The sequence below is a fragment of the Phytophthora ramorum genome (assembly GCF_020800215.1).
Source record: "Phytophthora ramorum isolate Pr-102 chromosome Unknown Phyram_PR-102_s0022, whole genome shotgun sequence".
Taxonomy (NCBI): Eukaryota; Oomycota; class Peronosporomycetes; order Peronosporales; family Peronosporaceae; genus Phytophthora; species Phytophthora ramorum.
Window position 1 is genome coordinate 191716 of NW_027150668.1, and position 13692 is coordinate 205407.

The 13692-nt window shown below is 52.4% G+C and overlaps 6 protein-coding genes across 6 annotated transcripts; 2 read left to right on the forward strand and 4 right to left on the reverse strand.

Moving 5' to 3' along the window:
* Nucleotides 1-725: 725 nt before the first annotated feature.
* Nucleotides 726-3491, reverse strand: KRP23_14657 (Chloride channel protein; the record flags this gene model as incomplete). Its single annotated transcript, XM_067885504.1, has 10 exons — nucleotides 726-887; nucleotides 974-1042; nucleotides 1120-1275; nucleotides 1347-1412; nucleotides 1483-1545; nucleotides 1608-2348; nucleotides 2419-2669; nucleotides 2741-3153; nucleotides 3224-3407; nucleotides 3476-3491. 10 exons carry the CDS (start codon nucleotides 3489-3491, stop codon nucleotides 726-728), a joined length of 2121 nt encoding a protein of 706 aa, XP_067737166.1.
* A 335-nt stretch (nucleotides 3492-3826) lies between these two features.
* KRP23_14658 (WD repeat-containing protein 26-like protein) lies at nucleotides 3827-5750 on the reverse strand (the record flags this gene model as incomplete). The annotated part of the gene is made up of 6 exons (XM_067885505.1): nucleotides 3827-3996; nucleotides 4069-4429; nucleotides 4495-4611; nucleotides 4686-4814; nucleotides 4886-5119; nucleotides 5184-5750. The coding sequence occupies 6 exons, from the start codon at nucleotides 5748-5750 to the stop codon at nucleotides 3827-3829; spliced, it is 1578 nt and encodes a 525-aa protein (XP_067737167.1).
* Nucleotides 5751-5850: 100 nt separating this feature from the next.
* Nucleotides 5851-6561, reverse strand: KRP23_14659 (uncharacterized protein; the record flags this gene model as incomplete). Its single annotated transcript, XM_067885506.1, has 1 exon — nucleotides 5851-6561. The coding sequence occupies one exon, from the start codon at nucleotides 6559-6561 to the stop codon at nucleotides 5851-5853; it is 711 nt and encodes a 236-aa protein (XP_067737168.1).
* A 1533-nt stretch (nucleotides 6562-8094) lies between these two features.
* KRP23_14660 (uncharacterized protein) lies at nucleotides 8095-8799 on the forward strand (the record flags this gene model as incomplete). The annotated part of the gene is made up of 1 exon (XM_067885507.1): nucleotides 8095-8799. One exon carries the CDS (start codon nucleotides 8095-8097, stop codon nucleotides 8797-8799), a length of 705 nt encoding a protein of 234 aa, XP_067737169.1.
* Nucleotides 8800-10155: 1356 nt separating this feature from the next.
* On the forward strand, nucleotides 10156-11523 carry KRP23_14661 (Adenosine deaminase; the record flags this gene model as incomplete). Its single annotated transcript, XM_067885508.1, has 1 exon — nucleotides 10156-11523. One exon carries the CDS (start codon nucleotides 10156-10158, stop codon nucleotides 11521-11523), a length of 1368 nt encoding a protein of 455 aa, XP_067737170.1.
* Nucleotides 11524-11625: 102 nt separating this feature from the next.
* Nucleotides 11626-13362, reverse strand: KRP23_14662 (Outer dynein arm protein 1; the record flags this gene model as incomplete). The annotated part of the gene is made up of 1 exon (XM_067885509.1): nucleotides 11626-13362. The coding sequence occupies one exon, from the start codon at nucleotides 13360-13362 to the stop codon at nucleotides 11626-11628; it is 1737 nt and encodes a 578-aa protein (XP_067737171.1).
* Nucleotides 13363-13692: the final 330 nt, after the last annotated feature.

Consider the following 13692-nt stretch of genomic DNA (forward strand, 5'->3'; position numbering starts at 1 on the left):
GGTTTTCGCGTCGCTCAATGTTATGCTGTGTTCACGGCGCTGACACCTGTGAGTTGGCCGATAGCACTGCATGAGTGGCATGTCCTATTTCACTCCGTGAAACGAGCAGATGCACTGGGAAAGCGAGGGGTTTGGGTTTTATTGGGACAAAGTTCACCACGGGTGGAGTGGGTGGGCTTCTTTCAAACTGAGCACGAATTAGCAGGAGTTATAGTGACAACACGGATGATATTAAGAGCAACCCGACAGCTAAAGCAAGAGACTCTCTTGTCTACAGTAAGACTCATTGTACAAGGGTCACAAGTAGACATAAAGGCGGCAAGAGTGAACCAGAGCATCGGAGCCATCGTGGCGGATACTGCATCAACTGTTTGGAAAACAACACACAAGACACTACAAAAAGCGGTTGCAGCATTACTCAAGTCGCACCAATTGGCAAAATATACGAAAGAGGTGCTCTGCCACGACAGCGTACCTGCAACGATTCAGATCCGAATCCAAGACGAGCTGTTGAAAACCAGCAGCGACACTGAGCCACAGAAAGGATTATCAATAAGGCAAAGCCTCCAGTGATACCAGGACTCTATAGTTTCTTAGCTAAACACAAATAGAGGACCTCTTAACCCCCCCCCTCGTTGTCCGAAAGCGAAAGGAAACAGATTTGATTGAAAGGATTTGTGTATATGTAGCTAAAATGAACAGTTGAGTGTTTGTTGCCTGTTCTTCTACGAGAAGTGAATGGGGACTTCTTCCGCGCGTAACTTTGTTAGAGAAGAATCGAGGTGGATCACCCCAAGAATTTTTCCGAATTTGACGACGTACACTTGCGTCCAGCTTGATATGGAGGCCAACTTGTGCACGCGGTACAGGTTCACATCTTCGCCAACCTAAGTAATTGCGTAGGAGGGCAAAACGAAGAGTGCTGCATAAGAACCCACGAATTAAACAAGATTGATAATATAAAAACGCAAACCTGCGGAGGGTAGCTCTCAACAGGGATCGATGTGAATTCGTATTCATCGAACGGCGGACCGAGTTCTAGCTGTGGTCATCCATCAAATAATACAACGTCGGATTAAAAACGAAAGTACTTACACGGCCAAGAGAATGTTCACGTACCATGCTTGACAAAGAGGTGGGGGGAGAATCTTTTGGCTGGAACTTCAGAAGCGAGAGATCCTCTACTGCAGCACTTTTCTTCTTGTCAATGTCGAGGACTTGAGATATCAGCTCCTGGATCCGCATCGAAACGTTGGGGGTTTTCGTGTCCTCCTTCTGAATAAGTGTGCGCGTTTGTCAGCCTTGCATCACCTTCAGATAGCAACAATGATGGAAACCAGTCCTACCCCATTGCGGTGGATAGCCAGAAACCTAGCAATCCCAACTTCCAAGTCATAGCGCCGGATGCATCCCTGACGACAACACCAAACATGTCATAAGGTCTCTGCCCACTGGCCTCACTAAGCTATGCCTGAATTTTACCAGCAGTAGCTTGTTCTCGACAGTGTCACAAATTGCGAAGTATTCTTCCTTCTTGAACGTGTTCTAAGAAGGCAAGACGTTGTTGTTAGTGTCAATCCCCCGCCCGCTAGTTTTTTTTTACGTACGACAGCTTGAATTGCTTCATCATACGTTGTATCTCGAGTGAAAATAACAGGGATCGATCCCATGTAGTTCTTAGCAGCTCTCTGACTCAGCACGTGCTCGTTGAAGTCATAACAGACAGAGTTCATGCCGGCCCAGCTCGCCAAAATGTCGTAGATTGACGGTGTGATCATTCCGCCCACGAAATACGCTGCGATACAGGCCACCATGACGGGGACCATGTGACTGAGCTGGCCAGTCAACTCGAAGAAGATCACAGCCGTGGAAACCGTTTGAGTAGCTGAAGCGGCGAAGCAAGCGGCCCCAACGACAGCGTACGTTGCAGGGGATTGGTTGGGACTCCAGACTTCCATCAAGGTTTCTCCATAAAGGCGTCCGACAGCTGCCCCGATCGTGAACAGCGGCCCGAACACACCACAAGAGATTGGAGCTCCACATGGAAGCACACTGATCACCAGTTTAAGAATGACGTAGATCACTAGTGCAGTGTGCGTGCTCTCTGATACTTGTGTCCATTGCGGTAGGCTAAGCGTCTGGTCTCGAAACAACTCGTTCACCATTAACCGATCGGAGATGCGCATGATGCCGAACGGGTACGTGATAATTGCAGTCGCCAGGCAAATCGATACGACGTGAAATGTGCGCCTCCGCATCGATGGTTTTGTGAGGTTATACTTTTCGAAGAGTTTGAGTTGCACCCTTCGTAGCAGCAAGGCCATCTTGCAGTACAAACCCGCTCCGATCTTCACAAAAGAGTCCAATTATGACGTCAGTAGGGCATGAGAGAAGGATCAAAGCAGCACAAGCACTTACCCCGGTGATAATCCCCAACAGGATGAATGCAACGAGTTCTTCATCCATGTCGAAACCCGTAAAGCTTGTGCGTTCGAACAGAATCTCACTTTTGAGGAATGTGATGATGTGGAAAACCAAGATGCAGAAGGAGGAGCAAATGATGCCTTCCCACAAACACTTTACCTCGTAGTATTTGGCCGTCACTTCGATGCCAAAGAGCACGCCACCCAAGGGAGACCCGAAGCTTGCCGTCATGCCACAAGCCACAGCTGTAAAGCACGTATGCTCCCGTCAGCATAAATGCTCAGTAGGAAACAATGACAGGTACACTACCACGTACCTGCTCGAATGAAGTTGTAGTCTTGCTGTCCATAGTTCACTCGTTGAAACAGTGGAATCTTCTCCATCAAGTAGCCGATCATGGACATGATGTGAGTAAAGGGCCCCGCCCGACCAACAGAGAGGCCCGAACCCGATGAGACCACCGTACCAAGTGACCTTGCCACCAACGTGCGGAACGACAGTGTATCTCCAGGATTCTGAAACACCCCTGCGAATAGTCCTCGCATGGTAGGAATGCCTGATCCATCCGATGCTGGAGAGATGAAGTGTCCGCAGCAAGTCGCGAGCATTCCGAAGCCCACACACCACATCGCCCACAGGATTAAGCCACCGAACGAATATTCCCCCACTGCTTCGCCCATCAGACGTCGAAGTTTCAGGAGCGTACGAACCCAACCATCGAACAGAAGGCTATAGCGGCAAACAACCCAACGATGATTAGACAAATGCCCGTGGCTAGTCGGAAATGAATCCAAGTTACCCGTAGACTGCCGCCAATGACCCCAGAGTCATCAGATACAACCAAGTGACCGGCGAGTTCGGTAGCTGCTTGAACAAACGGAGCGACCGCAAGCAGAACCGCCCGACAGCATTATTCTGCATGCGGCGTTGGCCCCGAGCCAACTTGTAGAAATTGTCCGCGGAGGTGGCTCGCTGCCACGTATCTGTCCACGTGAAATCAGTTAAGGTACATCTACGACAATCAACCAAGTCTTGATGTATTAGAGCTCACCGTAGGTTGCGTGCATGGCCACGTCGATACCAGCGCAATGCTCTGTCTAAACCCAATTAAAAAACTGCGTAGGCAGTCGGATGAAGCGACGCGATGGCGGTTAGCGGGCAAGATTCTCTAGATATGTTCACCGCAAAATGCTGAGCAAGGGCAGACAGATTCAACGACACTAGGCTCGGTAGGGTGGATAGCTTCAGCCAGTTGATGGCTACGGTGCTTGAAATCACAACGATAGATTAAGTTTTTTTTCAGGATCAGTACATCGACTTCAAAGAGAACTAAATAGCTTGGCGCTGCTTGTTCCAATGGGCTAAGTGCATCGCACAAGCGTGTACGATTCGTTTCCTCACCTTATTCCAGCGACTTGAGAGACCACACGCGCACAGTCTTGTCATCACTTGCACTTGCTATCACGTTGGTATGAACAGGGTGGCGCACCACGACGTTCACGACGCTAGAGTGTCCGTCGAGCTCTGCTGCCAGTTTGCCGCTATCACGCTGCCACAGGTATACTTTACTGTCTGTTAACGAATCAACCAGCAACAAAGTAAGCCCAAATGAACTGAACAGGACGCCAACAACAGTTTTCGTACCTTCACTTCCAGAAACGACAAGCTCACTGTGAGCTCCTCCGAAGCATGGCCGCAACACGTATCGCTGCTCGTGGATTCCGCGGTATTTGGCTGTGACCAACGCTGTTGAAATCTCCACGCACGCTATTTGCTCTTGCCTGACAAAGTTGAGGAGGAGGAACTTCCCACACGGGGACATGCTAAGACAAGACACAAGGTGATCCGCTTCCAGGAACAGCTCGTCCGACTTGTGGGCGATGTCGTAGACACGAATTTCGTATCCCGAGACGAGTACGAACACCTTGCTCTCGTGTGGGTGCACAACGACATCTAGCACCCTTCGCCCACTCCACTGGTATGCAATAGTGCCTTCGTTTGCATTCTGCATCAATTGGGTTGTCAGTTCCGGATTGACAGACTCGTCAAACAAAACTGCAGTGATCGCACCCACAAAACTAGAGACTTGTCTGCGCTTCCACTGATGAATTGGTTCCCAGCAGGAAGCCACTGCATTTTTGTGACCACTCCTCCTGGATGCTGAAAGCGCTTTTCGCACAACCCACTCTGGAAGTCGTCCACAAACAGCAACAATCATTAGCTGAGAGGCTACAGCTATGCAAAATACCAAACAAGCATACCATTCGATCCCAGAGTTGAATCGTACTGGAGCGGCTCCCACTCGAGAGCAGAAACCTGCTATCCGGAGACCACGCCAGACAGTCTGCTGGGCCTTCCAGACTCTGCAACACGTGCAGAGCTTCTGTCGGCTGCAATTTTCACCACATAACACTCTTCAGTTCACAGCCATTCCCCGTCGTCTCTGCGTCTCATCTCGTACCTGCGGCATCTGGTCAAACGCCAGCGCTTCCTCGTCCAACTGCATCTGCCAGAGCACCACCGAGCCGTCACTCGAGGCCGAGGCCAATATCGCTCCATCGGGAGAGAACGCCAGCTCCCACAAATCTCCGTTCTTGTGACTCGTCAACACGCCTACACACTCTCCAGCCACGAGCCCCGTCAACATGGGTGTAAGCGTCTGCAGCTCTGTCTCCGATCCGTCCTGTACCAACCGCTAGCCACCAAAAACCACCGTCGTGAGTCTCCTGTCTCTCTCGCCTCCTCTTGTCCCCACTCACTCGTAGTGCTCCGTGTGGAATAATCTCCTCTGCACTAACCAGCTGCTCGATCCGGTCCTGCAGCTCCTGGTCCTGCCAGATCATCTTGGCTTTCTGCTTGAGCTCCTCTGCATCTCTGCACAGCAGCAGCTCGGCCAGCTGCGTCACCTCCTGCTCACTAGGCCTGTAAACCGGCAGAATCTCCTCCTGGAACGTCTGCAACGCGCGCGGCAGCTCCTTCTGCAGCACGAAGTCAATGAATTTCCTCTGCAGCAGCAGCAACGCCGCCTCGCGCGCGGCCAGCGGCGACTTCATCTTCAACGTGTCGGGTTTCGACACGAGCTGCAGCGCCGCATCCCATTGGCCGTTAAGTACCGAAGTCTGCAGCGCCTTCATGCCATTGGAGCATAATTGCACAGACGCCTCCCGCTCCAGCGTTGCGGCCGCCTCGGGGAAGCCACAGTCGTACAGCTCGCGCAGTAGCAACCGTACCCACTTCTGCCGCTTGTGATCACCAGGGAGAGGAGGAGTCGAAGACGAGGACGCGGGTCGCTTGCGCGTGCCATCGTCCGCAGCGAGTTGAGGCATTTTACGACTTCTTCAACCTGAGATTATTTTAGGCGAAATGGTAGTTTTCTGAAAAATATCTGATTTATGGCAGTTCGAGGAAGATGCCTTTGCGTCCAACTTACTTAGGCTTATGCATCATCGACTCAAGATAGTTGCTGTAACTATTGAATACGCTGTTGGCTTCACCAACGGGTCTCCCACCAATTGTTGTCATTTGGTGGTAGATCCACGACGCTGAAACTCCGTCCTTACGCCACTGCGCCATGTTCTTGTAAAGAGCATCGTTACTGTTGACGATGTCCTTGAACATCTGACGCATTTGTGAGATCTCCAGATCCTTTGCAGTTTTGACGATGTGCATCGTCTCCTGGAGATACGTGCTGTAGCGCTTGAAGACGGTCCTAGCCTCGTCGACAGTTCTGCCAGCAGCAATCATTTCGTTGTAAACCTTGGTTACTGATAAGCCCTCCGTACGCCATGTCGCCATCGCTGGATACAGGACGTGGTCGTACGCGAGAATCTTCCCGTACGTCTTGAAGTTTTTCTGCTTTTCCGCTGCCAAAGCTACCTGGGTTGCCTTCTTCGTCTTGGATGAGGACTTGAATACCTTGGTCAACGAGCCGAAGTTAACTCCACCTCTTTCTTCCTCCTGGTCTTCTTCGTCATCCTCATTAACAGTTGTCAGGCTTCTCGAAAGCGTTTTGCTGTCGCGGCTTACATCAAGTGGTTTTGAAACCGATGACTGGTCGGGTGCGATGGTGGGGAGAGCGTTGGCGGTAGTAAAACCCAAAGTCGACGCAGCGATTAGCAACAAGCTAAGCAAGCGCATTCTGGACCCAGAACCGAGTACGGAAATTGCAGGGGTGTCGAGGAGATAAGAGGTGTCGACCGGTAATGCAAATTGCAGAGTGCCTGTACATGTAAACCGAACGAATATCCAGAGATCAATAACGCACGGTAAGTTTGGCCCCCGTACAGATAACCCATCCGTAGTAGTTATCAGGCTTCTCAAGAAGAATATCTGACAATAGCCGCCGACGAACGCTGGCGCTCGACGAAGAAGCTAGGAGCAGTTCAAGGGGACACTGAGGACGTCGCCCGGCAAAAGTCGCTCGCTGTCTCAGCGCTCTGTAGTATGTGGACGGTCTGGCTCCGCCAGCAGCACACTACAGACAAGGCCCGCGTTCGACTCTACAGCTGCTATGTGGTACCTGTACTCCTGTAGAATTGCGACACCTGGGCACTTACAACTTCGGAACTCCTCGGCCTCGAAAGCTTCCACCGGCGCCAGCTCCGCAGCGTGCTGAACATCCGCTACCCCCACCGCCTTGCCAACTCGATACTGCCACGAACAACCACTCTGACACCGCACCAAGGCAGCACGATGGAGCCTCTTTGGTCACATTCTACGTCACCCGGACATCCCAGCGCACGTCCAGATGGCCGCCTACTTCGCTCCAAGCGCCGCAGGTAAGTGGCGAGGCCGCCCACGCACTACCCTGCGAACAACTCTCGACGCCGACCTCGCATCCAGCGGCTGCCGCCATCGACTACGCAGTGCCCAAGACCTTGAACATCTACGACGGATCGCCATTGACAAGACCGAGTGGAAGTGCCTTTTGACTATGATTACGACACGGCCGCGTGAAGCGGGAGACTGGACATATGCGGACACCACTCTATGTAGCAAATTTGAGCCTAGCGCAGGCATAATAATACTAGTATTAATAGTTGGCTACTCGATAATGTACATTTCATTTCAAGAAGAATATGAAGCCTGGCCAGCAGTGCCAGCTGATGTCGAAGAACGGCTGCTACAAGTATTAATAAGCTGTATAACGCGTGCGGATGTACGGACTACCACACTTGCGAAAACAAATGTGGATCGGTAAGCTCCACGAAGCACCATAAGTCATTCTATACAGTTGCCACGTTTCCATAGTTAATTGCCCTCAATAGTCATCTTTACCAACATTTCCTTAGGGAATATTTACCTACGTTTTGTATTTATACACATTCATGGGCATTTGGTCGACAGGATCTACTTAATGACATTGATGCACCTCAATTCAAAACAAAACGTAGCAACCTTGCCGATGCCACCTCACTTGTACCGCCCCAACTACTCACTACACGTACGTTACAATCACATGATAATGCTGTCTCGCCATCATTGATTGCTGCTACTAAACCATGATACATGTATTACACTGTAATAATATAAAGGAAAATGTATAGCCTTCGCAGCAGGATTAGGCTTGCTACGCATTCGGCTTAAGTCACTCTGCAATTTGCATTACCGGTCGACACCTCTTATCTCCTCGACACCCCTGCAATTTCCGTACTCGGTTCTGGGTCCAGAATGCGCTTGCTTAGCCTGTTGCTAATCGCTGCGTCGACTTTGGGTTTTACTACCGCCAACGCTCTCCCCATCATCGCACCCGACCAGTCATCGGTTTCAAAACCACTTGATGTAAGCCGCGACAGCAAAACGCTTTCGAGAAGCCTGACAACTGTTAATGAGGATGACGAAGAAGACCAGGAGGAAGAAAGAGGTGGAGTTAACTTCGGCTCGTTGACCAAGGTATTCAAGTCCTCATCCAAGACGAAGAAGGCAACCCAGGTAGCTTTGGCAGCGGAAAAGCAGAAAAACTTCAAGACGTACGGGAAGATTCTCGCGTACGACCACGTCCTGTATCCAGCGATGGCGACATGGCGTACGGAGGGCTTATCAGTAACCAAGGTTTACAACGAAATGATTGCTGCTGGCAGAACTGTCGACGAGGCTAGGACCGTCTTCAAGCGCTACAGCACGTATCTCCAGGAGACGATGCACATCGTCAAAACTGCAAAGGATCTGGAGATCTCACAAATGCGTCAGATGTTCAAGGACATCGTCAACAGTAACGATGCTCTTTACAAGAACATGGCGCAGTGGCGTAAGGACGGAGTTTCAGCGTCGTGGATCTACCACCAAATGACAACAATTGGTGGGAGACCCGTTGGTGAAGCCAACAGCGTATTCAATAGTTACAGCAACTATCTTCAGTCGATGATGTTCAAGTAACGGGATACAAAGCAATCTTTCCCAGAGCTAAGGATTGGATTTACATAACCCACATACACACACGCCCAGCAGACGCGAACCTTAATTCAATGCTCCTATCGAATGTGCATGGCTTAGGTTTTTGTTAGAGTCGAAGCAATGGTGTCCCTTCTAGAGGTGCTAGTGGACTTCGTGCCGATTGTGCGTTTTGGGGGCCTCACTTGTACGATCCGAATCAGTTCCATAGTTAAGCACCTTTGATTAATAATATTCTAGCTCTTTGCATTACAATCTTGTAACGAGAGGGTACAGGTATTAATAAGTTTAACTTGATTTAAATGGATGGGAACAAAAACACCGGCAGATAGACGACAAGAACAGGAGGCAGCAACTGCAGCACGAACAGCTCCGCAGATTACGACAGAATTGTTAGCAGCAGCACAGCAATGTATAGCAAGATGGACACCACATCACACGACGACAATGATCACATTATGGAGAATCTGGGCAGCAATTACGCGTCAGTCGTTGGGAACAGCTTCCGTATCCGACTGTGTAGTGAATCATAAATTCTGATTCACAATCCAGGATATGACGACCTAGACGATCGTCTGTCAGTGTTAAGCAATGGATAAGCTTATGCATTTTAATATTCACTTTCAACACAACTTATGACGGTTTTATTTTGGCGTGACTAAATTATCACTACTTCGCACGTTCCGAACGGCGTGCCCGCCAGCCAGTGGACGCTTGACTCCACTACATCCAAGACGAGCTGCTGAAAACTAGCAGCGACAATGAGCCACAGAAAGGATTATCAATAAGGCAAAGCCTCCACCGATACCAGGACTCTATAGTTTCTTAGCTAAACACAAATAGAGGACCTCTTAACCCACCCGGACGCTTGACTCCACTATCAATAAAGTCAGCCATCAGCTACCCAGAAACTCCCACGTTCATCATCAACACCTATCGCTTCACCGCGTGACAGGAAACGTCCTGGAAAGTAGCCAGTACAGCGCAACTATTTTGTGAAATGCTATTATCCCTGTTCATGAGCTTTTCAAATAACTTCGTAGTGTTTTTTTTTTTTAAATACATGCGAGACTCTCCCGACCACCGAGTCACTTGCTGCCTACGAGTCACAGTAGGGGTGGCGGCGAATATGAATCCCAGTAGCGAGCTTTGCCAGTGAGAGGCAGTGGCTTTCTTGCTGCTCGAGACCAACACTTTACATGTACCAAGAAAACCTTTCGCCCGCAATATGTTCGGTATTCAACCCCCCCCCCCACACACACACACCCACACACACGCATTCAGCATCATCTCTGAACCACTTGATCTCACTATGGTCGAGAAATCTCCCCAAGCGGTCAAATGTCGTTCGCACTGCGTCGACTCCCCCGCTTCCTCGTGTCCACAGGCAAGCCTCGCGCCCAACTGCACTCGGCCATGTCCAGCGCCGCGAAACTGCGCAGCTTCCGCAAGAACGAGGTCTTCCCCGACGAGTTCCTGCGCCAAGTGCCCAAGACGGACCTGCACTGCCACCTGGACGGCTGTCTGCGCCCCCAGACGCTCATCGACCTGGCCGTCCAGCAGGGCGTGACGCTGCCCACGTACGACGCCGAGCAGCTCAATAGGGAGGTGTTCAAGGAGACCTACGCGTCCCTCGAGGAGTACCTCGTGTGCTTCTCGTACGCCTCGGCGGTCCTGCGCACCAGTGAGGCGCTGGAACGCGTCGCCTACGAGCAGGCCAGCGACCAGTACGCGCTGGGCGTGAGGTACTTTGAGACCCGCTTCGCCCCGCAACTGAACGCGGTGCCGGGCACGCTTCCCCTCGAGCAGGTGCTGCTCAGTGTCAACCGCGGCCTCAAACGAGCCACGGACGAGTTCAATGCGAAAGATGAGGACGTGGCCTCGGGCCTCGCCCCGAGATTCGCGTACGGCATCATTGTGTGTGCCATGAGGTTCTTCACCAAAGACTTCTCGCCCTACTACGAGCAGTTCTGCGAGGTGCACCGCCATGAGGACCCCCACCGACTGTATGGCTTGGCGTCCATGGCGCTCATCACGCAGGCCTACGCCACCAAGATGGAGCACGGAGTCCCCGTCGTGGCGTTGGATATCGCAGGCGCGGAGAGGGGATACCCCGCCCATGACCACGTGGAGGCGTTCGCCTTCGCGCACAAGAAGTTTATGCACAAGACGGTGCACGCCGGTGAAGGGTATGGCCCGGAGAGTATCTTCGAGGCCATTACGGACCTCCATGCCGAGAGAATCGGACACGGACTGCACTTATTCCGCCATGACACGATCGAGATAAAGGACCTGGATGAAGACCAACGCAAGACGTACTGCCACGATCTGGTGCAGTACCTGGGCAACTCGCGCACGTGTCTGGAAGTGTGTCTGTCTAGCAACCTCCAGACTTTGCCCGAGATGGAGCAGGACGCGAAGAACCACCCGCTGCGTCACATGCTCACGAGCAAGTTGGCGGTGAGTCTGTGCACCGACAACTGCACGGTGTCGCACACGGACATGGTGCGTGAAGTGCGTTTGGCTTGCGACGCGTTCCAGTTGACCCCGCACGAGCTGCGTCAGATCCTGCTGACGGGCTTCAAGCGCTCGTTCATGCCTGGAGACTACGCGGACAAGCGCGCCTACACGCACCACGTGATTGACTACTACGACCACCTCATTGAGAAGTTCGGCATCAATGACACCAGCACAAGCAAGTCTGGTTGAGTTTTACCAGAAGCGTGAGTACAAGCTCAAGAAATGCCGTCTACCCTGCTTGAATGAACGTGTTAAAGCTTTGCATCCTCTTCATCTTCACAGTCAGCACTTCTACCGCTTGGCACGGATCTGTTTCTCCTTTCGTCGACCTACGGCTGCGGCAGTCTTCTCCTGGATATCTGAAATCTTGCACGGGCGTAGCACGTCGTCCTGCTGTGGCTCATCGTTGTCGGAGTCGTTAAAGTCTTCAGCTGCTGGCGGTGTGGGTCGCAGCAATGCACCCGTCGTATTAGCAGCAGCGCCTCCACGAGGACGGTCACCGTTGCGCGAGTGACGCGCGTGGCTACCGTCGTGTCCTCCACCATCCACCTTCATGGTCGGATGCTGGGCGCCCAACGCCGCCGCCGCAGGGGCATTAGTAGCGATGTTGTGAATGTCCACTAACTCGCCTACACGTTGTTCGATGAGACCAAGCAGCAGGGCGATTGTGACCTCGGTAACTCCATGAGTTGACAGCTGAGACGCGAATGCTTCGTCATTGGGACCTTGGAGCTTGTGAAAGAGCCCCATGGTTCCAGCCTTCATGACCTCGGCTGCCTCCGCCGCTTCGCCGTGGCGCGCCTCCAGACGGGCTACCTTTTGGCGGGACTTCTCGATCTGGTCCTCTAGTTGCTGCTTCAGTGCGCGCCGCCGGGCATCTTCAACTGAGCCCATAGACCCATCGCGGGTCTGCTCGTTTACTTGGGCCTCCAATGCGTTATTTTCCACCTCCAGGGCCTCCATCTCGGTGCTCAGCTCGTTGATCATGTTGAAAAGAGAAAAGTTTTTCTCCTCGGCAGCAACCAACGCAGCAGATAGCGCATGCGAATCTCTCTCGCCAGTTTTGCGCTTAATCTTGGCCAGACCATCCTGCGCTGTTCGCAACCGCTCGCTTTGCTTCTGCAAGTCGTTGGCTTTCTCATGAAGCAGCTTCTCGTTCCTGTGCGTCTCGTCGCGCAGCTTGATATCGGGCGTTGACAGCAACTTGAAGCCGCCAGGGAGCGACCGACCCGAGCTGTTGCTGGGTAACGGCGAGCTGGTGCTTCCTGGCGTCGTGCTGTTGATGAAGTGTGGTCGTGAAGGACTCTTGGGTGTGCGCAGTCGTGGAATATCGCGGATGATGGCGCGGTCTTCAGCTAGCTGTCCAGTTTTCTCAATCCAGCCGGACTCGAAGTTGCTGCCGTCCTCGGCGAGTTGGCTGCGCAGCGTCTCGCTCTGTCTATTCGCGCGGTCTCTCGCATCGCCTGCTGCTTGGGATGCCTGCGCTACCTGTGAAGCCTCCCCTTGGGCCTGCGCGGTCTCCCGCTCCAACTTGTCGAGCACTGCAGCTTGTTGCACTTTTTCACGACGCAAGGACTGAATCTGCTCGCGCAGCGCCTTGTTCGTATTGCACACCTCGTTGTAGCGCGTAAGCACTTTGTCCAGTCGGTTCTCCAGGGTGCGAAGGGGCTTGAGTTCCGTCGTGGCAGCGCAGAGTTGCGCGTTTGTGGCGTCACTAAGTGCCTTTCGCGTTTGGAAATGCTCGACCCGCAGTGTGCGCAGTGCGAGATCGAGGTCGTGGGACCGACGGCGTTCGCCATCAAGACGCTTAGCGTACGTGTCTCCTTGCTGCATCAACGCGTTCACGCGCTCGCGAAACATGGGGCTCTCGAGTCGGGACGGACTCAACGGAATGCTTTGCGCATCCGACGGAAACACGCGCGGCGTACGAGCTCCGCTGCTTGTCAGGTGGTACCGATTGCTGCTCCCATTTGTGGTCCGAGGGCTGAATAGGCCCGCACCGCCGGTCGTAGGCGGGTTACTCATCATCGCTGTTCTCTCTACCTTGCCCGCGTTCACCCTTTCGAAGGTGAATTGCAGGCGCAACTGCACTTGACGCGATATAGCCTAAAATGAGGAAGGCGATGGCATGGCACAACTATTTTTAAGGGGTCTTACCTCTGAAACACCTCGCTTGGACTGTCTTGGTGAGCTGGGGTCATCAAAAGCAAGCGGAGGAAGAGGAGGCGGGCCGAGCCCTCATCAAATGCAAATATAAAATACATTCATGCGCTGGTTAGCGGTCTCTAGCTTTCTTTGTTTTCGGCTTGCCCACAGCATAAGTGTACAATGGGCTTCATGTTCATTGGAGACCAGCTC